The sequence below is a fragment of the Odontesthes bonariensis genome, chromosome 1 (genome assembly GCF_027942865.1).
Source record: "Odontesthes bonariensis isolate fOdoBon6 chromosome 1, fOdoBon6.hap1, whole genome shotgun sequence".
Classification (NCBI taxonomy): Eukaryota; Metazoa; Chordata; class Actinopteri; order Atheriniformes; family Atherinopsidae; genus Odontesthes; species Odontesthes bonariensis.
Genome location: NC_134506.1, coordinates 18,532,592 through 18,555,135, shown reverse-complemented (window position 1 = coordinate 18,555,135; position 22,544 = coordinate 18,532,592). Strand labels below are relative to the sequence as shown.

The 22,544-nt window shown below is 40.6% G+C and overlaps 1 protein-coding gene across 1 annotated transcript in view; it reads right to left on the bottom strand.

The window, feature by feature from the left end:
• gpc5a (glypican 5a) overlaps positions 1 to 22,544 on the bottom strand; it is a 157,135-nt gene that overhangs the window by 124,422 nt on the left and 10,169 nt on the right. The window contains exons 3-4 of the mRNA XM_075450743.1: positions 1,008 to 1,468; positions 682 to 915 (exon numbers count right to left, since the gene is read on the bottom strand). Coding sequence (XP_075306858.1) covers positions 682 to 915; positions 1,008 to 1,468 — 695 coding nt within the window. The remainder of the gene's footprint in view (positions 1 to 681; positions 916 to 1,007; positions 1,469 to 22,544) is intronic.

The window sequence follows — 22,544 nt, the reverse complement described above, 5'->3', positions numbered from 1 at the left end:
TTGCAAATCTCGTTCAGCTTTACTGGTGCCTGACAAATAGTCCTTGTTTTAGAAGGCTGACTGACAGATGTTTATACTAAAGCCAGCCAAGCCGTTCATCTCCAATTTCTGACTGTACTGCATGCGAAGTCTATCAAAAAGCAGTACTTCTACTCATCCACTAGATGGAGCTGTAGTGTTTCAATTAGTACAGCAAAGTCATTGTAGCTGAGGAACAAACACCCTGAAGCATTCACATGTGAGAAAATTATAATATGATTCAACCCTTATGCACGTGATGATAATTGGTCCCAACCTATAAAAGATAAATAAGTTGAGTAGTAGTAGTTTGTTCTCCATAAGGTCGGTCAGGAGGTTTAAATATTTTTTGAATACCTTGCAGCTGCTCACATGGATGTATTTCAAGGCAATTTAGGCCCTCTCTGGGCTGACTAATCTATTTTGTGTGGCATGTGTACAATTTGAAGGAGTGCATGTTTGGTTCTAACAGAACATACCTCTCTGACATGGAGCAAGCAGCTGTAATAACAGCATACTACAGAAAAAAAATTGCCATAGGGCGGTGTGAGATGCTTTATCAGATTTGCAGGTGACCCTGGTTTCACCTCCTACAGAGCCCCAATGATAATTTCAAATTTGCCATCTGAAGCAACATGTTAAATCTTTCCTGATAGACTAAACCTGTGCTGCGAGGCGAGGTCCGTTTTTTTGAGCTTGTCCGACAGCATCATGAAGCAGCATGTGAACTCCCAGCAGCACTTGCTCCAAATCCTGAGCTCCATGCATCCTTGCTGAAAGACCCTCCAGCGAGTGGACAAACTCTCTCCAGTGGGGGTCAATCTCTGCCATGCTCGCAAAACATCCCCGCATCACGTTGAGGCAGTACCCCATGCAGGGCATGGACTTGGTTAATCCCTGTGGAGCAAATTACCGTGGGATCAGTGCTGCCAGTAAAAATGTTTCATTAATTCAGATCAATACACTCACTTCGGAGAATGCATCCTTACCTGGCAATGAGGACAGTAGTGCATCTTGAGCAGGGCCCGTCTGCACTCGCGGCTCAGCTGTAAGTGGTCTGTGGTATTGATGACCTCAATGCCGAGATGCAGTGCCTGAAGCAGAAGCTTTCCAGAGACCCCAGAGCGAGCAATCTGATCAGCAAGTAGGCCCGGCGCCACACCAAATGGCCTGACGTCACGGCTTAATGACCTCACACACTCAGCATAACCTGATGATATGTCGCTGAGGCCTGGGTTTATGAAATGATTGTAGACCAGAGGGAAGAGAGAGTCAAAGAATCGCTGCACAAACTCATCAGCGTTGACTTCAGAGCCCAGCAGGAAGAGACCAATGTCAGTGAAGAGTTCCCCCACGGGGCCCGTAGCCTGATCAGCCAACTTCTGGTAAGACACCTGGAGGACAGCATTAGTGTGATTCTCCGCCTGTCTCATCAGAGCCTCAAAGGTCTCTATAGGATGCAAAACAGAAGAGAAATAAAAACATAGACACAAAAGATTAGAGAGAGGCTGGAAGCAATTAAGACATATTATCATCTTCAGCATCAGGTTGGCTTAGCTGCCTGTTGTGAATCTGAGAAAAAGAAGAGAGCCTGAGAGCCCAGGAGGAGCAGCAGCTCCCTGCATCTTTCCAGGAAGAAGGCAGACTACGTGAGGGGAAGCAGCTGGTTTTCTCATCAAAAGTTGTGGTGACAAAGAAAATAACAACGAAGGAGGCTACAATACATTAGAGTAGGGACAGCTGTGATAACATATGAACAGAACTACAGCGTGTGCAATGTGACTAAACCATTTAAATCAAAGCGGAGCAATGGCAGTTAACTCAAAAGGCAGAGGTTAAAAATGAATCAAATGAAGGAAAATAAACATTAAAGAAGATGATGGAAATAAATAAAAGGATCCGTGTAAAGCAATTTCTATGAATCAATTATAATAATGTTCAGTTATTTGCAAAGTGACTGCAAAAACTTTCAGAGTTGATGTTTGAAAGGGCTCAAGTTTTGAAACTGACCACTGAAAAATCAAAGGTTTGGTCGCAAAGTCAACAGCGTGGCAAAAAGCACATGCAGTGGGAAGAAATCAAAGGCAAAAAAAAATTGTAAAAGAATGTCAGCATTCAACTATCAGGGGCCCATTATCCTACAGTGCCACCATGCCACCAAATTAATGACTGGGCAAATAAATACCCAAAAACAGATATTTCAGAGGTTTATGAACAGGATGGAGGATGGGTACAAGTTCATTTTGCTATCACTCAGGATGAGCTAGTTGGACCCTTTTAAAATGGGCTGATAAGCAACTTCCATCCAGCTGCCAGCTTCTACTGGGTACTGGCAGCAGTGGTACAAGAAGAAATATCCAGCATTCAGAAAGATCCTTAAAGAAGAATGACAATTGTTTTATTTCAATCTTGTGTTTGTCACTCTGAAAAAGGTGAACATTTCAGTGTTTTTGACAATTGAGCATCACACAGCACATTTGAATTCAATTTCTGTCAACAGAAAACGAGTTTAGCCAGCTGGACTTGTTTTGTCAAACAGGGAGTAAAAATCTTAGCCTAATGAAAAAATGTTTCACTGGCACAACAATGTTTCCCTTTATTCCTTAGTCTCTTTTTTCTGTGTTTGTCTCAGCTAATACCTTAGCCATGGCCATTCTCACATCATGTGCTTGTCATGAGTTGTGAGGAAACAGTCAGGGTGAACACTTGGAGCTGCCCAGGGGGGCTGAGAGTCTGAGAAGGGGCAGCCAATGTGATGAGGGCTTAGATAGTCCAATGCTGTAATATGCACCCATGTGGAAAGATTGACCAAAAGCCCCCTGGTGTGGGCGACTGCGTGGGGGAACAGAGAGGGGTCTGGTATGCCTGCAGGCAGAATGTCTCAAGTGGGAGCATTAAACCCAGAGGTGCCAGGAACTGAATCTTATCTCAGGTCCTCTGTGATCTTGCGTGGATGTGTTATGTCTAAGATCTGAGACTAAAAGAAACATGTTTATGTGTGAATGAAAAACGAAAACTGCACCTCCTACTCAACAAGCTCTCCGGTCAGAGGGAGGAGTAAAGAGTGGCACAAAGAAGAACAGCAGCTGTGGAAGTGCAGTGTGTCTGCATGCGTGTCTCTGTGAAAAAGAAATTCAAACACGTAGAGAATCAGAGGCAGAGATATGCGCTCATGGAGTACAGTTTAAGATTTTTACAACCCCCTGTTTAATGAAGCAGAGCAGACAGAGTTAGAAAGGGTCCCACAGGGATTATAGCACATGGTTCAGGGAAGGGACTTTTACCACAATAGATTATGGATTTAATGAATCCCACCTTTCATACCTCATAACAAATATCTGTGCAGTAAACAAACCTCTCTCTGTTTTATCTCACAACGCTTTCTTAATATGCTTCCAAAATCAACATCAATCTGAACATCATGTAACTTATTAACTGAGCAGGTAAATAAATAACCTCAATTCCAGAAAAGTACAGCATTCTAGCTGCTCAACAAACCTGGGTTCTCTTTGTTGTACTTTGCACCTCCTGCTGCACTAAATGTTTGCAGTTGGTGAAAGGTCTGGACTACAGTCAGGTCACTCCAGCACCTGGACTCTTCAACTATGAAGCCATGCTGTTGTAATAGATGCTGTATATGGTTTAGCATTTACTTGCTGAAATACGCAAGGCCTTTCCCGAAAAGGTCTGGAGGATGTGGTGTTTGGGATGTGCAACAATCTGAATCTGAAATCCATTCATCCATGTTACCAAACACCATTTTTAAGTTTTTTTTTTATACGAAAGTAGTTATACAGGAAAGAGGGCGGATAGCGTGTGGGAAGACATGCATTGAAGGGCTCCAGGCTGGGACTCAAACCCAGGCCAGCTGTATCGAGGAACTACAGCCTCAGTTCATGGGGCACCAGCTTAACCAGTTGAGTTATACGGTGCCCCAGATGATGGGGATCTAACATTGATAAAGAGATGTCTCCTGATTCTCTGAATGTTTTGATAGTGTTTTGTACTGTAGATTATGGAAACCTCTGCCCATCTTTACTTCTGAGAGACTCTGCCTCTCTCAGGTGCTCTTTTTATACCCAATCATGTGACTGATCTGTTGCCAATTAACCTAATTAGTTTCAACATGCTTCTCCAGCTGTTTTTTTAGAACCACTTACTTTTCCAGCCTTTTGTCTGCGCCAAAACAACTTTTACAACATTTTGTGGCCACTGACTTCAAGTTAAATTTCTCACTTTTAACATTTGACATGTTTTCTATAAGCTACTGTAAAAAAAATACTTCAACATTTGTGACACTAATCATGATTTAGGCCTACCAATTTCCATATTTATTTTCATTTACCCATTTTGTTTCAAAACTCTACTAAATGAGGAAGGCAGCCTTAAAGAGGCTTGAAAAATAAGAGGAATATTTTTTAGTTAGTGCCCCCACACTAAAGTTAATCATTCAAACAGTATTAATTATCTTATTTTTCAGCAAAGTGAGCGGGAGGCAGAGTCTCACACTTGAAGGCCTTGCCCAGGGGCAAGGCTTCTGGTTAAGCCTGAGGACAGAAATACAATACGGAGAGAAAAAAAAAAATGTGGAAAAAAATATAATGTAGCAGATTTCGACTGTCACTGCTGTCCTTTTATTTAGGGAATAGTATATACTGGCTCCCAGCTGAAAAACTCTGATAAATCCCAAATGGTAGCTCCACAATAACATTTCTAAATGTATATTCTTTGCAGGGAAACAACTCGGAGATTTCTAAAAGCATCTGCACGTTAAAAGTCTGTTAAAAGCTAATGAGGATACACAATAATGTGTGCAGGTTTCGCTTGTGTGAGTTTCGAGTGTCAATGACCCAGCAGATAAGAGCAGCGGGTGAGGGGAGGAACATGGCGATGAGGCTCAGCCAGCGTGATCAAAAACACTCTGAGCCGCTTCTTCACCAAACAACTCAGTAAGGGGCCCATTTCAAGCTCGTTTACAAGGAGAGGAAATTTATTTTGGGGTCAGGAAGGTTTGCTTGACGGGATGTTCACAAAACATGTTAGATTTTTATACAAGGTGCTGCTTTTTGTTGACTCAATAGAAAGTTTATTTTTAGAAATATGTCCCATAGTATTAATGGGCCAAAGTGTCACCCATTTATTTCCAAAACATGTACTTATACACAAAAGTGAAGGGTTAAAAATATAATCAAACACCATGAGATGGAAGATTAGACACGTCAACACAAAGGGAATTTCTGTTTACACGGAGGAAAATCACATCTTCTCATCATGGATATTACACCCACCAACCTCTTCCCTGACTCCACCCTAACCAGCTTTGTTTGAAGACTGCCAGACTAGCAGGTAGGAAGGAATAAAAAAAAACAACAACATGTTACGTGGGGATGTAAATAAGTCATAAAAGAAAAACCTGGACAACAGAAGAGTGATTTCAAGCAAGTCAGAGGCTGTTGTGGGAGGGTCTAACTTCCTTTGGAGTAAACATATCTTTTCTGGATTTAAGGTTAAGAAGAAAAAAAACTCTCTGAAAATTGATAGGAAAAAATATCCGGTGTTATCAGGATATCAGGCGATGCAAGGTGTAGAGTACATGGCGTTACATCTGTTAGTGTGTTGCATGTATTGTTTCTTGGTGAGGTTTTTTAACTATGTCAAATGGAACGAGTCAAATGGATGTCCTTAAAGGATTCGTGGATTTGAGATTTGAAATTGAAGCAAGCCATTAACAATCAACAGGAAAAACACAAAAGTGACACAGCTTCATAGCAGAAAAAACAGCAGAGCAAAGCTAGCCAACACAATGAGGATAGTAGAGCCATAAAATAACACAAAGACAAGATAAAGAGGGGGAAAAAGCTATAAGAAGAGCACTTATGTTGTACAGTTTTCAGATTTGATATATTTCAGCATATTTCATTATAATCTCATCATGAATTTTCTGGTTTGATCGGAGGCCCTTTCTGCTTAAAGCTGAAGACATTGTGGGACGAGAGTAACTTTAATTCCATCCTGTGTACCATAAGAAGCCATTACAGCATTCCACCCAACACGCAGCATGCATTTCTCTCTTGTCTGCTGGCATGCTAAATATATGAACATTTTATTGCTTGAAAGCTCAAGTATCCCTGGCTATCACCCAGATATATATTGGCTATTATATACCAGTCATAAAGCCCCATCAGTCAAATTCCTTCATAGATGAACTTGTCTCCATGTCTAAAAGGCTTTTAAATTTGATCCTATTTTCTTCCTTTCTCCTATAATTGCAGCACTCCTCATTTTCTTTAATGTAGGATGATCTGGTTAACTGTGACAGGAGTAGTTAACTGAGTGATGAGTTACACTTAAAGTCAGGGTATCCGGCAGTTGGCAGAAAACTAGAAAAAAAAATCCTCTTAAGTCTGAATCTGATTGGGGAAACAACTGGACTATATCAATACAAATTAAGAGGATGAGCAATAAGATGCAGATTTAAGATATTTCACCATAACGTATTACATGTAATGAAATAGCACAGTTAATGTTTGTTGAACCAGTTTGAAGAGAGTGCTGTGTACAGTTTTTACCACAAGAGGGCAACACATGCTAGATTAGAGGAGCCTGGGTAAACTGGCATGAGTTACAAGCGCCAACAACTGATTCTGACGATCTGAAGCAGAGTTAAAGATTTGCACAGATCCTATGTACTGGCATCACCTGTCACAAATGTTGCAGAGGACCACTCTTCCAATTAGTGACCCTGATTTGTTAATGTGACTTCAACCACAATCCATTCAAACAAATACAGTGCTATTTTCACATCAAGGTCCAGACAGAAAGGTGTTTCTGTGCGGGCAGTGAGAATGATCTGTCCTGTGACTTTTTTAGTTTTCCAGGTCACGCTGGTTGTGGTGAAACTGCAAAACCTATAAGTGGTGCTACAAAAGGCTTAACAGGCATTTGTGCTGGCACTGCATGTGTATATTTTTGTATTCATAGGCATGTCACTGAGGAAAAGAATCAGTCAGCAGGATGAGAAATAAGACGAGTCTTTGCAGCTAAAGAAAACTTAAAAAACAGACAAAAGACCTGAAACTTCTGCTCCCTCTCACTCACCCGCACTCAGGCAGGAATGACACGGTAAAAGAACTCCACTGAGATGCATCCCAAAAGGTGGACTATAATGCTTGAAAAGAACACATCAACATGAGCTACTTTGTTTGAAGCTTGCCGTGTTTTCAGGTTTCAAGCTCTCAAATGCCACCAGCTGACCTCAGCTGAGCTGCTGAGCAACGCAAAGACGGCTTTTATTAATGTGATTCATCCTCAATTCAATGGCTGTGACCACAACAGAGGAGCCCGGTGACATCTGATAGGCTGCAGAAAAGGCCATTCTCCATCTAGAGAGGATGAGTCAGTGGTGCTCTGGGTTCAGCTCATCCCAAAGCAAAGAACACACAATGAAAGTCAATGACTTCCAGGGTGGCACAGTCAGTACAGTAAACAGAAAACTATGTGTTCTTTGTTGATTGTCAGAGGATGAAAACAAAGCACCCGCACTCTTTGTTATTCCAGGATGGAGTCTGGTGGAAAAGTTTCAGCAGGAATGTTTGTGGTGGCTGAAAAACAGTCAAGGTCTAACACTGACTGTCGTGAGACTAAAAAGGAAAAACTAAACAGTGTTTGTTTTTTTACATCCATATCAATGCAATCATACTGCAGGTCCATTTTTCCAAACTTTTCTCAGAATAAATTTAAAAGACAGGATATTTGAAAAGATAAAATTCATGAGAAAGAATACCTCTCGTTAACCGGATTTAAAGTTAAAATATTATCCATCTACACTACACTGACCAGCCACAACATTAAAAGCACTGACAGCTTAAACGGGTAACACTGATTATCTCATTACAATAGAACCTGTCAAGAAATGGATTATGTTAGTAGCTAGTGAACTGTCAGGGAGCAAGTAACGAGCAACATGGGAGAGTAGAAGGATCTGAGTGACTGAAAGTGGCTAAAATGGTTTTCAATGATTACTATCCAACAAGGACAACAGGATCAAGGACACTCAAGCGCACCGATGTGCGTGTGGAGGGCCAGCCGGCGTAGTCCGACCCAGCCGACTGAGGAGCCACTGCTGTGCAAAATGCTGAAATCCTTTGTTCTAACTATAAGAAAAGATGTCAGAACACAAGGTATATTCCAGATTCCTGCATTTTGGGATGCATGCCCACAGATCAGTAGAAGTACTCATGCTGACCTTTGTCCACACCATAACGTCCCTACAATGCACATGTGAACGTCTGAACTGGACCATGATCATTTGAATAATGCTTTTTATTTACCTTTTGTGGGTGGGTGGGTGTATGTGCATCATATATCTGGAGATAAGATGGCTGCCTTATGCACTTTATAAGAAGAGGGCAAGCCAAAAGATGTGGTTTGGTGATCAGAGTAATGTTCTGCTGGGAAGCCTCGTGTTCTGACATTCGTGTGCATGTTAACTTTGACACACCCACCTCTCTAAACATTGTTACAGACCACAACCACTTCATACCATTGCCACTTCATGGCAATGGTATTCCTGAACGTGGTGACTCTTCTGCAGGCACACGATAAAAATATGAAGAATATTATGTGCAGATCATAAATAACAATCCAAAGCGGTGACCTGGCCTACAGAATACACGCATTTCAATCTTATTGAGCATCTGTGGGCTGTGAAAGCGAGTCCAAACCTCACAGTTTAAAGCACTTAAAGAATCAGATGAGAATCAACGTCTCAGCTGCCCAATACCACAGGACACCTTCAGAAGTCTTAGGAAGTCCAGGCCTCAACAGGTCAGAGCTGTTCGGGTGACTCAAAGGGGCCTTGCATAATATCAGGCAGCTGGTTTCAATGTTGTGGCTACTTGTTGTAGAGACTAAAGTGTGCACTTTATTCTATGCATTAACCTCAAATTAAACGGTACTGTAAGGCCTGAAATTGAACCTAAATGGAAATGTTTAAAGTCTGAATATGAGTTGTTACCACGTGAGACTGCTCATTCCACGACATGAATAAAAAAAATCAGATTCTCTTAAAAAAAAAAGTGTTGCCAGATGTGCTTCTACCAGAGTATGTGTGACTTCCTTTTCTGGTCATATTATCTGCATGAATCAAGAACTTACTTTGCTTTACAAAAAAAGACTGATTGAAAAACTGTCTGTAATCTCTGCAAGAAGGATTTGCCAAAATGCAGGACAATCAGCGTTTTGTGAATGGTTTTAAATTTTGCTTTTCTGGCACAGTCATGACACATTTTCACACAGGCATGCTAGTCTGGGGTGAGTGGGAGGAAGATTCTTTACAACACAATTCAACATAGGGTTGTACAGGTTTGAGATTAGTGTTATGCCGTATGTAGCAGAAAGCAAACAAATGTGTAAGAGAAAGAGGAGGGATAAGAAAATAGATAAAGCAAATGATTCAGACTCTGCATAAAGAGAAACAAAAACATGTGCGTTTGCCTAGAAGACAGCCCTGATTTTGCTGGAGATTCAGGTGAGGAACAAAGTGTTATTCAGAGCTTGTGATATCTCAGCGTACCTGCCTGCTCTGACTTATAAACAGAGCACAGAGAAAAAGTGGACCTTTCATGTGACGTGTGTGTTTGTATGCGTTGGGACGTGCAAAAGCATGCATACAGAGGTGGGGGGGGGGTTACAGAGAAAGAGTGAGAGATGTCCAAATCTGATAACTCCCATCCAAATGTTTCTCTACAAAAGATTCAACATTCTGAACACCAGCCCTGCCACTTTCTCAACTAGGCAACAGACTAACCACTTTGACCGATAAATGACGGAGAAAAATTTTAAAAGAATTAAGGTGTTTTCTTTTTCCTTCTGTCTTCAGTTTAAATAAAGGAGGCACTGTACACAGTTGCCTGGCCAGAGGTGTTACAGAGGTTTGCTCTGGCACAGGGCTTCTCAAATGAGAATATGGGGGGGGGGGGTTCCTGTGATTTATTTGCTTATAACTATGTATGGGAGGCAAGAGAAGGAAAATGAAAGGAAAGGGATTTATCCATTTTACTTGCATGAAGTCAGCTCACCATCAGCCCATATCTCTCTGTACTTCCTCTTCATATCAATAAACATGCCCCATGCCTTATATATTAGCATTTGACAAACACATGTTTAGCCAAAGCAAACTTGGCCTTCATTTCATATAATCTGACAACGCCTACCTGAGCTACAACAACAAAGATTTCTCTCCGTCTCTGTATGAGCCCTGTTCCTGCCAGTCTCCCCCCACTCTGTCTTTCTCTACTCGCTCTTTCCTCCAGAAGGCTTAAAAGTCAATATTTGAGGATCTGTTGCAGCTTTTGAACACTTCAAAGAGCATGGAGCTTCGCTGTGAACATAGCCTTTAATATGCCGTTCAGGAAAAGAAGCAGAGAGGGTCAATAAAGTGGGGCACAAGTGTGTCTTGTAGGGAAGTGAGAGTGTACATGACTGCTCTTCTTACTCATTTTTTCAGGCCATGATCTGTTTACACAGTCCCGCTGTGGGGGCCTGGCAGCGGCTATCATTCACGTATGTCTCCTGAAAATGAATGTAAGACACTGTAATGTAATGGAAACACGACTGTGTGTCTGTGTGTGCCGTATGTTGAGGTCAAACATGACTTCACACATGAAGGACATGTAGAAACATACGTCAGGTTTAGCACACATTGACTTGTAAAGATTTTTTTCAGAGTGCAGACACAGAAATCCATTCAAAAAGCAAGAGAAGGCGAGCTGCCATGGTTTAAAAAGCCAGTGAAAGAATAATATCATAATAAAGCTTTCATTAGCTTTCAAAGGTGGCTCTGTGTGAGGCTGCTGAGGGTTTCCTGTGGCTGGCCTCGGGGAGCTGTCAGATGCTCGTGAAGGAGCCAACAGGGCTGCCATAAGCCTGAAAAGAGTGCCTGCTGCACACAGCACGCCAGTGATTACTCTATTGAACTGAATAATTACATTAGATATATAAAGAAATGATCAATTTACCCCGTTGACTGGCCTACGAAAAAAAAGCACCATAATGTCACTGATAAACTTCCCTTCAAACAGGCGTGGCCTGACTGAAATTAGCTAGTTTTTTCAGCAGTGACTGCTCTTAAAATGTGAACGGTTCTTCGGCTAACATGATGTCATTCACCTACACAGCGGTTAAGCATTTGTTTTTGTGAACAGATGCCTATACATGACTGTACTTGTGGTCTGTTAGTTATAAAACACAATCAGTCCACAGCCAGGTGTCTTATTATTATAATATTCATTAGATCAGAACTAGAGAGTGTTTCTTCAACAACAGAAGGGCAGAGAATGACAAAAATGCCAAACAGGTCATGAGACACTGGATATCCAGCAGTTAAAACAAAAAACATTCATTTGTCATTCATGTCAGGATACTAATGATAAGCAGTACAATTATGCCATTATATCTGCCATGTAGCAGAAGACAAGACGCGAGGAGGAGAGCGGGGGCAGACAGTAGGCTTGGTGTATTTCTGTGTTCAGGATTTCATTCCCCCAATGACTGCAGCCTAATCCCTCGAGGCTCCTTCCTTACTTAGGATATACTTCCTTCTACCCGACTGACGGAAGTGATTTGTCTTCTCCAAGCAACTATGGTGAAACAGAGAAGAGCAACACAAAGAGGACCATCCTAGAGAGCTGCAGATCCATAAAAACCTCACAAACAAATGAGATATTATTAAAAACTGCAGTATTTTTGTATTGCAGTCTTAGTTTCTTGTTACCACCGGAAAGTATTCATTTTCCGAGTACAGTCCTAATTCGTGCCTGGTTTAGCCTTAAGCTGGACATCTGAGTTACTGAAAGAATCCTGGTTTAACTGGAGGGCTACTTCCAGAAAAAGAATCAGTTACTGCCAAAAACATTCACTTAACATACCACCAAATTTAAGTACCATGGTTTGGGTGGAGAGTCTTTTTCCTGCAAACTGCCAACTTAAAACATTTCTTAAGCTGCACAGTCAGCTCTCCTGCATAAACATCAAATCACCCTGCAAGTCTTTCCACTGTTCAACACTATGTAAAATCTATAAAAGGAAAAAACTATGGAGTAAATCTGTCATAAAGACTTCCTGTTGAGCACAGCACGGAATCATCTAATCTCAAAAATGGCCTCAGGACAACAGCCAGTAGCCATAAATCTCCATTTCAAACAGGCACACAGGAGACAATGTAAAGTGCTGACAAGAGGGTGTATTTTTAGGGCACATCCCTATGCAGCGAGTGGCTGCAGTGCAGTCTACAGTGAACACATGTGTATGTTTAAATGGACAGATACTAATTGTGAGGCAGTGAAAGACAGTCAACAAGCATGCACAGCTACTAATGTCCACTTAAAGGACGTATCGCGGATTACCTTCACCCTCCACAAAAGTAGCTCTGGAAAAAAAATAAAGCTGCATTGCAATTAGCTACCACTTTCTCTGGTTTAAATAGCCTATTTATATTATTTTAATATTCTATTTGTTTTAAAAATGTGTTGTCTGTGCATTAGAAAAGCCTGTCTTTGTGGTATTATATTTTATTTACTGATGCATAGTTCTAGTTCTAAGATTTTCTATTAAAATAAAGTCAATAATGACATTTTTTGTGTTCTCTTCTTATTTGGAAAAGTATCGAAAAGTATCGGAATACATGTTGGTACCGGTATCGATACCAAAATGCTGGTAACGTGACAACACTAATGCCAACAGTGAAGTAGAAGCAGCAGTTTGTTTCAAACAGTGGCTAAAAATAAAAGTAATTAAAGAGCTATTTGTGGAAAAGGAAAGCAGTGAATGTGCATACTTTTGGTTTTGTGATTCAGACTAAAACTAAATCAATGAAAGCAAAAGAGAAAAGGAGTTGACCAATGTACAGTCATGTGAAAAAGAATGTACACTCCGTTTCAATTCGGAAGTTTCATTTGTCAGGGCATAACAAAAAATAATCTGTTCTTTATCAGGTCTTAGAATGAGGCAGTACAGTCACAGATGAACAACAATACATGACATATTACACAGTCTAACTATTTATTTAACAAAAACTAAGTTTTGGCAGTTTGCCTGTCTGGGGTATTGTGTGTTAACACTATACATTTTGTGAAAACCAAACAGAGCGTATAAGAACAAACACCTCATAACAACTATTAGACACTGTGGTGGAGGGTTGATGGTTTGGGCTTGTTTTACAGCCACAGGACCTGGACATCTTGCAGTCACTGAGTTGACCATGAACTCCTCAGTTCTAGAGTCATATGTAGAGTCATATGTGAGGCCATCTGCCTGACAGCTAAAGCTAGGCTTAAATTGGGTCATGCAATACAACAATGGTCCCACACACAGCAGCAAATCTACAACAGAATGGCTGAAAAAAAGAAAATTTAAATTAACTGAAGCAACGTTGTGAAGAGAAGTGCGCAAAAATTCCCCCACATGAAGTGAGAGACTGAAAACGATTACCTCTCTTATTGCTGTTAAAGATGGTTCTGCAACCTGTTGAATCGTGTGGTGCACTTACTTTTTACACACACTGCTTCTGCTTTGGTTTTTGTTAAATAATTTAATTGAACAATTAAATAATTGAAAGAGGATATACTTTTTTTTTCATTCGAGTCTGTATTTCATGGTAAATTATAACTAATTTAGAAGACTGAGTATTGAAGTGAAGAAAATTTGCTGTAAAAATGATTACTTAGATGTCAAAATTTAGAATTACTTGTATATTCATACTTTCACAACATAAATAAACCCTGTTATGTTTCAATGTAAAGCAAATCTTACTTTAACAAAGCACCATCCTCTGGCTTTTTAAGTGTCACTGGGACACTGGGCGTGCTTGTATCAGAATGGTAATGTATCCACTTTCTTTTGCTTTTAACAATGTTAGAAATCCACGGGCCACCTGGCCGGCTCCCAGCTCGGAAAACTAGAGCAACAGCTCCTCACTTGGTCCTTGCTTCCTCTCTCTTCTCCACTTAGCTTATGCTAACTTCTCCTCATTCCTTGTCATGGCAGCTGAATTAAAGCCAGAGAAGCACATTTATGAAGTTGAAGAAGAACAGTTTGCAGGTTACATGAACAGCCGATTCATGCTACAGTTCCATCTGTCCAGTTAACTGGACCACCGTACACAGGCACAGGAGGGAGCTCAATTCATTGACCAAAGTATGTTCAACACCACATGGTTGTATCAGAAAATGTTTAAGAGATTCTGTTGTTGCCAACTCTATCCGTGGGAGATCATCTTTACGTTACTGAGCTAATTTTTACTTTAAGTTAGGGTAATTATTTAGATGCTGCAGTTATAAAATCAACAACAATCTGGAAATGCTTCAGGCAACTCCAAGAGGACGGACAGATTTTCAGTCACAGTTTCCGACACTTTTAGCTATCTTACAAAAGATACAGAAAAATTGCTTTAGAAATGGAAAGGAAATGAAAAGAAAGAAAAGAAAAGGGAAAGGAAAGACAAGAAAAGAAAAGTCAGACTAGCATTTATTTAATTATATTTCATGCATTTTTTTGGCTTTGAACAACCATCCCATTCACCAGAAGGGAAATTTTCACACTAGTGAACGGATTAAACAAACAAGAATGTGTTCATTATTGAGCATTACAGATTCTGATAGTCAGAATTAGTTACCCTCCACAGACCCAGACTCGCATTTTTTCGGTTTCCAGGCCTTTGGACTCATCTGCATGTCGCTCCATATGAAACCGTCGGATATGAGAGTGGTTTCATTTTATCATTGTCTTTTCCCTCATCAGGCTCTGTCAGAAAGTACACAAATGCATTCTCTGAATTGTCCATCAATTTCTGGACATTAAAAGGAAGGTAACAGGATTAGAAAAGTGCCTTGCAAACTCGTATGTCTGACACAGGAGCCCCAATAGAGGACAGAGCCACAGCTAGTCTGACATTGTGTCTCTGCCGTGGCCCAACGCCTCGACTGTTGAAGGGTATTGACTCCAAATAATCCTGCTTTCCTCCAAATCCTCATCCTCTGACTTCAAACACTGCGCAAAGACTTTCAATAGAACCTGGCATCCTCCCAACTTTCTCTCCTTCGGTCGGTCATTCTTCTTCTTCTTCTGTGCATTCTTTTTCCCCCCTCTGTCCTCCCCTGGATCAACTGTCCAGCCTGGAACCACAAAGCCGAGCTCAGATTCTGTGGGAATCGAGGAGAGAGGCCCTCGCAATGGCCAACATGCATACACACCCACATGTATGCACACACGCACTAACACTCCTCTCGTAGGACTGACAGCAAAAAGGGGATGGTTGTAGACCTTGAGGACAAAGAGTCTGCTAAATGAAAGGAGCAGAGAACAGGTTGGAATAGATTTGAAGGTCAGTTGTGAGGATTTGCAAAAGAAATCTTTAAAAAAATTTAAAAAATAAATCCAACCAGCAGTGTGTATATTATTGCAAATATTCATCACAGACACTTACAAACTCTGAAAGGTGAGTCACAACTGGAACCTGTTTTAGATACATTCATAGCTTTTTAATGTTTGACAAAAGGAACTAATGTTTTGCTACTGGACAAAGTACAGCTGAGGCTTATATTAAGCCATAAACCAGAGTAATGGGTGCATTGGCTTTTTCATTTCATTCTGATCGGAGCAAGAATTTGGGCACCACATTTCATAGCAGCTCATCTATTTGTCTTCAGAGACACTTCACTCATCACCATATATCATATAAGTATAATACTACGTAAAATATTGCTTTATTATCAAGGTTAGTCATTTAAAATGAAAGAAAAGGGTACAAAAGTGTTGTAGCAGGCTGCTCAAGCTCACCTTTCTGTCCTCGCATTAATCCACACAAATCATAGTTATTATGACTGGATCTATATAAACAAGCATCGCTTTGGAGACACTTTGCTTCTCTACATAATGTATCTACACGAAAACGAAACAAGTTTTTTTTTAAAACGGGTACGAAAATTCTTGCGACCACACGGCAACGCGCTGCTGTAAAGACTCAGGTCCAGACGAAAACGGATGGAAACGATGAAACGATGCAGTACACACGCCACTGTGTCACGCCACGCTGTGAGACAATAGAGAAGTGTTAAAATTGGCTCACAGCGTCAACGTTTGACTGACGCAAAAACGTTTTAGCTGTAACAATGGAAACGAAACGAGGCCGTTTTCAAACTTTCCCACTCTGGAACCCGTTCTCAAAAACTATTGTTTTGGGGTAGTGGGAACGCCGGCTCCTGTGGCCGCGACAGCGAAACGATAAGAAAAAGTATCGTTTACAGTGAAAAACATTTTCGTGTAGCCGCATGCAAGGGAAAACATGGCGTCCATGTTTCGATTTATTCCACTTTTTTTTATGGAGCCTTAACCGCGCTTGTTACTTATCCTAACCAAGGGGAGTCATTTTCTAAAGCCAACCGGAAAGTGACGACGTTTCGTTGGAACGTGTTTGTTTACACGTAACCAGGGCAACCGACAAAATGGCGTCCATGCGGTGAGTCCAGTCGCATTATTTAAACGTTTTAGAGCTTACTACCATGATTGTTTCGTGACTCTAACCAGCTGATGTTGTTGTTTAAATCCAAGTATGAAGTGAAAAAAAGGTGTCAAAGAAAAGTGTTTATATGTTCTACACGAATTTTGTGTCAGTGTCTGACTTAACACAAAGGCAGTTGGCTGACAGATGTGTTCTGCATCCACCCACCTCCTTCATATATGAGGACTTTGTGACTTCGTAACGGAAATACTATAATTTTTCAAACAAGTGTAATAATGGCTGCTGCTTAGCTCCACGGGGGTGATGTTCGTGAAGCTGGGCCGTTGTTGATGTAAACACGGAGGAGCCTTTGGCGTTGAATGAGCTTTTAAATGGCTGAAATGACATTGTGTCATGAAGTGTTTCCAAAGGATGTTATTAATTAACTGGTGTTATTAATTAAAGGCGGGGTAGGGGATCTTTTTCTGGAACATTTTTTTACATGTTGCTTGAAATGCTCTTCACACCCCCATTGCAACCAATTAATTAAAAGTTTTGACACAAATATGAAAAGTTTTAGTGGCCTCTAGAACGTACAATCTAGGAAAAACAGTATCCAATCATTGTGAACGGACCGTTCACAATGATTGGATACTGATGCCATCTATCAAACTGCAATCTGCTCCTCCCTCCCCCTCCTTCCCCCTGTGCGTGTACCCACAGCCCTTTTACAGATAATAGAGACTCTCTGGTGTACCCTGCTCCATGTACGTCCAGAAGCTTGGCAGGAAGCTAAACTAGAGCCAGCTTGGCTAGCACCTAGCATTATTAAACGTATAGTTAGCATAAACTAAATACTAAATACTAAATAAGGCATTGATCGATGCTTGCTGTCAGAACAGCGCTTGTGCACCTTCGTGCTCGTGCGCGTTCATGTACTCTAGAGGCGTGCCTTCGGGGGAAAAGTGAAGAAAAGGGTTGGGACTTTTTACCTGTGTATTTTTAAAATGCAGCTTCGCTGGACTCAACATCCAAGATCTCCTACCCTACCTTTAAGTGACTGTTGCTTGCGGGTGATCGATGCATTGCAGAGCAGATGGCGTCAATGCCGCAAGGGCGCCAGATGTGGCATTTTGTTTTTAAGAATATTTTGTGCAGCTGCTGCTGACCTCCGCCTTCCCCCAAACCACGGTCTACCGAAGAGAAGGTATGGTGACAGAGCTCTGAAACCCTAGTGGGGAGCACATGTCACGTAGGGTATTCCCTCGCTCAACAATAAACCGTGGCAAGACAGTGGTCAACAGTCACCCCGCTACTTCGAGGAGGGGTTTCTCCAATGATGACAGAGGTGGATCAAATATCACCACCTTAGCACTACCCAACCTGTCTGAGGAGCGCATGTCACGTGGAGGTCCTCGCTCCTCGAGGAAGCGTGGCAGAGTGCTCGCCAGGCACTCTCTGAAAACTTCATATTTATATTAGGGGGTATATCAATGCCGCCATACCCATCACACTCACGGTGACAGCATCGGCAGAAAATATTAAATTGGTGAATACGCACTCTACACAACTTAAACATAAATAAAACAGAAAAGGCAGGTAAAATAACGCCAGTACGCATATTATAAATATTTTAAAGTTTATTAAAGAAATTTTATTGTGGATTAAATCACTTCACATGAGTTCTCGCGGCCGCGTTCGCCTGTGACGTAACGGATTTGCGCTGATCGTGATTTCAGCTGCGTTCCATCTTGTTTGCTTGTTCGTCATGCATCCACATGGTACTGGATTCATTTGAAATTGATTGATTTATCAAACGTAGTTTATATGTAATGTTTATTTGCAAATATTTGTGTTAAATGAAGGGTAACCAAGAAAAAAAAGGCTGCGTTCCGTTGGCTTCGGCAGTCAGGTGCAGACGTTCGAATGACGTCACATTCGAGTTTCCCCACATTCGATTAAAGAATACTTCAGTCAAATCAGTCATTTTATGCTTCCAACATATTTTTGACTCGATAGTGGCAAGGACTAAATAAGTCCAGTGCATGTCGGTCACAACTTAAACCATCACCATAGTCACAGTTAAATTGAATATACAAACAGCAGAAGTATACATACACTGACTGCAAAAAGTGCTGATTTTTATGAAAAACATGCTGCAATTGCAATTGCAATAACGCTGACATAAAATGGTATGATACAAGCTGCTTAGAAATAATACAGCATTTATTCACTCTACTGTATTGACAGTAGCGCTAATGAATTTCTTCCTTATTGTTATTATAAATTACCCTTATTTAACCAGGAATGAGACTCGTTGAACTGGCTACAGGATTTTTTGGGGGGTTCCTTCCTCTGTCACCTCATTTTAAACTGCAGGCACCAGGGGCTAAGGGAGAGACATTTCAGCCCTCATATGGAACCAGTATAGAGGAAGACCTTTTTTGTAAAACTACCTTAAAACCTAAAAAAGGGGAGTTTCTGTAAGATAGAATTTCCACATCTTTGGGCAGACATAACATGCATGGGGTCAAAACACTGTTGTGTTTTTTTCTCTCTCTCTCTCTCTCTCTCTCTCTCTTTTTTGTAACGAGTAACTAAACCGAACAATGAAAATGTATTGGAGTGAAAGTATGCAATTAAGTTCGGAAATATAGTGAAGTAAAAGTGAAAGTTGTCAAAAAATTTTAAACTCGAGGAAAGTACAAAGTATTCCAAAATATACTTAAGTACAGTAGTGAAGTATTTTCACTTCGTTACTATACAACACTGATCACCACAAATGTAAACCTTGTGGTAAGCACTAAATGAAACATCAGTACATTAACATCGTGACTGATCCACGAGCCAAAAACATCTAAACAACTGGCCGCCAATTCATCTAGAAGGTATTGAAATGTATTTTACAGGATAAGTTACAACTCAGCAGTCAGGTCATTAGAAGTAATTCAGAGGGAAATATGAATGCATGTACAACATTTCAGGGCAATTCATCTAATATACTTTCCACCACTTGCCACCACCAGACTAAAATATCTCAACAAAAAGCTAACTGACAGGGAGACTTTGCCATCCTTTCAAAAAATGTTGACACAACAAAAAGAAAAAGAGAAAGCTTTAAAGAGCAACAAAAAGTTGCTGTGCACCAACCCCCTTTCACTGTGTAAAATCAGTATCTTTTTTATCATTACTGTAGCATTAAGTTTTCTTTCATGACACTTTTTATATGATACACCAAAAAGCCAGCCTGCTGTTTAATGAGAGTAACATGAGGGAAGTTCATTTCCAAGACAAAGGATCCTAAAATGCAGAGTCCTATAAAAAGCTGCTTTTTTTTTCCCTGACTGAGGCGAGCGGCCAATTTGTGACAAACATAGAAATTTTACTGGAAGCTAACACTGTACTGCTGAAAGCCAGTGATTCAGAGCTGCCCAGGGCTGGTATGAGCACAACATATAGCCAGAAATGACTGTTTTGAACCTGCGATTCTTGGAGAAATGTGGACTGCAAAGGGATAGTGAGTCAGGTAGAATATCTTTGGCACTGTTTTTATGATACTTTGTAACACCATATTCTTTAAAGAGCGTCGTGGTAATCACAGAACTTTCATTATGCACATTTAACACAGAACCCTTTCGATGACAAAGCAATACAACAGTTTGGGCTCATGAGTCCACAGCAAAATACTCTTTTTCAAAAAACAAAGTGCAATGGATAGATATTTCTTATTTACTTACTCAAATTAGGAATGTAGTCTTAAATGGTTACTGTCATCGACAAAATGGCTAAATAAATGTTTAAAACAAGGATATAGTCACTACTATGAATTTCAGCCTTAAATGACCCTTTAATAATAAAGACAAGTTGTTTTTTAACAAAGTCTCTGAGGACAAAGAAAGAAAGCAGGATCTGTCTTAAGGTCCAAACAAACGCAATTAATGTTGGGCTTGGACGCTTGATAGAACTTAGTTGAAAAAAACAAGAGGCTTTCTGAATAAACACAAAAGCCACAGGATTGACAACACCCTGGTGTGAGACGCAGACCTGTCTACAAGACTGTCTGCAGACATGTCAAGGAGGTTCAGCCCATAAGATAATGACACAGGACATTTAGTGGTGTCTATAAGTATGTGAACCCCATCAAACTTTCTGCATTTCTGCATGAATATGACCTAAAACATTAGCTTATCCAACTAGTTCTAAAAGTAAACCATAAGAACCCAATTCAACTACAGTTTATCTGTAAAAAGGAAAGTAATGCAAGATGACATAACTATGAGCGGCAAATGTATGTGAATCTTTGCTTTAAGTAGCTGTCTGGTGTGATCCAATTTGTGTAGCAACAACTTTATCCAAACATTTCAAGGAACTGCGTGTCAGGTTTGGTGGGTTTCCTCACATTACCTGCTAACCTCAAAAGAATAAAGTCAGGACTTTTCAAAGCATTAACTTGCATCCTTTGGTAGAACAACTTGTCTATTTTGGGTTGTCATCTTGCTGCATGACTCACTCTTTTGAGATTCAGTTTATGGACAGGTGTCCTGGCATTTTCCTTCATAATTCAGAGGTATAAATCAGATTTCATTTTTCCATCAGTGATGGCAGGTTGTTCTAGCTGAGATGCAGCAAAAGAAGCCCAAGCCATGATACTACCACCGCCATGTTTCAGAGATGGATGAGGTTCTTTGTTGGAATGCAGTGTTTGTTTGTCTGAACATAATGCTTAACATTCAAATAAAAACATCTATTTTGTAAAGGAAATCCCAGCATACCTCTGGTTTGTCAGCATTTACCTAATTAATCAAATTGGGTTCTATTGATTTACTTTTAGAACTTGTGGGTCGTAAATCATGAAGAAATGTTAAAAATCTTATGGTGAAGGTGCACTAGGAGCCTCACAGAGAATAGCTCGGATCCTCAAGGTAACGGATTGGCATCTGTGACACACTCCAGTTAGATGATCATTCAAAGTGGGATCTGGGTATTTTGGAGATAGGGTTTACATCTTGTCCCCTTCTGTTGCCGATGCTGCTGAGGAGTCTTCTTGCCACCAAAGGGAAAGCTTATTCTGCTGCAATGTTTTGTTGCATGGTCTATATCAAAAGACCATCAAAGTGAATAGAAGGACCTGAGGTTTCCCTACAGAATATTGCTTTGTGACAAAGCCATCCCGGTCATTCACTTCCCCATCAATATTGTGGCCAATTGATGGACTTCATTGTAATAAGAAAGCATCGAATCTCATATCATCTCTTCATATTTTTGTCAAACATGACATATTTTATCAGAGTTACATTGCAGTTACACACTTCACAAAACCAAATTGTCAGAGCTTTTTCATAGTCTAAAAATGATTTCATCTCGATGTTGTAACAGCACTGGATCTACTTAGAAGCCAGCATAATACAAGGACAAAGTTAAGTTGAACTCCCTGGCTGTTACATTATTCAATTTTGTCTGCTTCTTCAACCACATTATAAATAGTTTTTCCATGGGGTTTAAACCCATGATGTTGTGGTTTACAGGGGCGTGAGCCAACTGAGTGGTGACTAAACTTGACAAACTCTGCCAAAGAAAATCATTTAAAAATGTACATTATATGACTCATCAGCAGCAATCAAAAAGACTTTGCACCCCCCTTGCTGTGCACTAAACTGACAATTGACTGTGTTCCCCTCTCGCTCAAGCTGTGGGGCCACCCACATTATGTTCCTTTCTCAATTCAGTGAGTAGAAGATGGGCAGTGGATCCTTTAAATGTCGGTAAACAGAAGCACAATTAGCATTAACTGGGGTAAATCGCAAATCCTGAAAAACAACAGACTAGCTTTCCACTTTAGCGATTCCAGTAGTTTAATCTTGCATTAATCTGCACCACTTGAGCTCCTGAAAAAACAGAAGCTCGCAATTAGAAGCAATGCCAATAAAAAAGGAAATGCTGACTGCCTCCGTCTGTTGGATTCCTGTGTTTCTCGATGACTTCAACTTTGTTTTTTCTTGCCAGACCCAAAACCTAAATGACACACTGACTG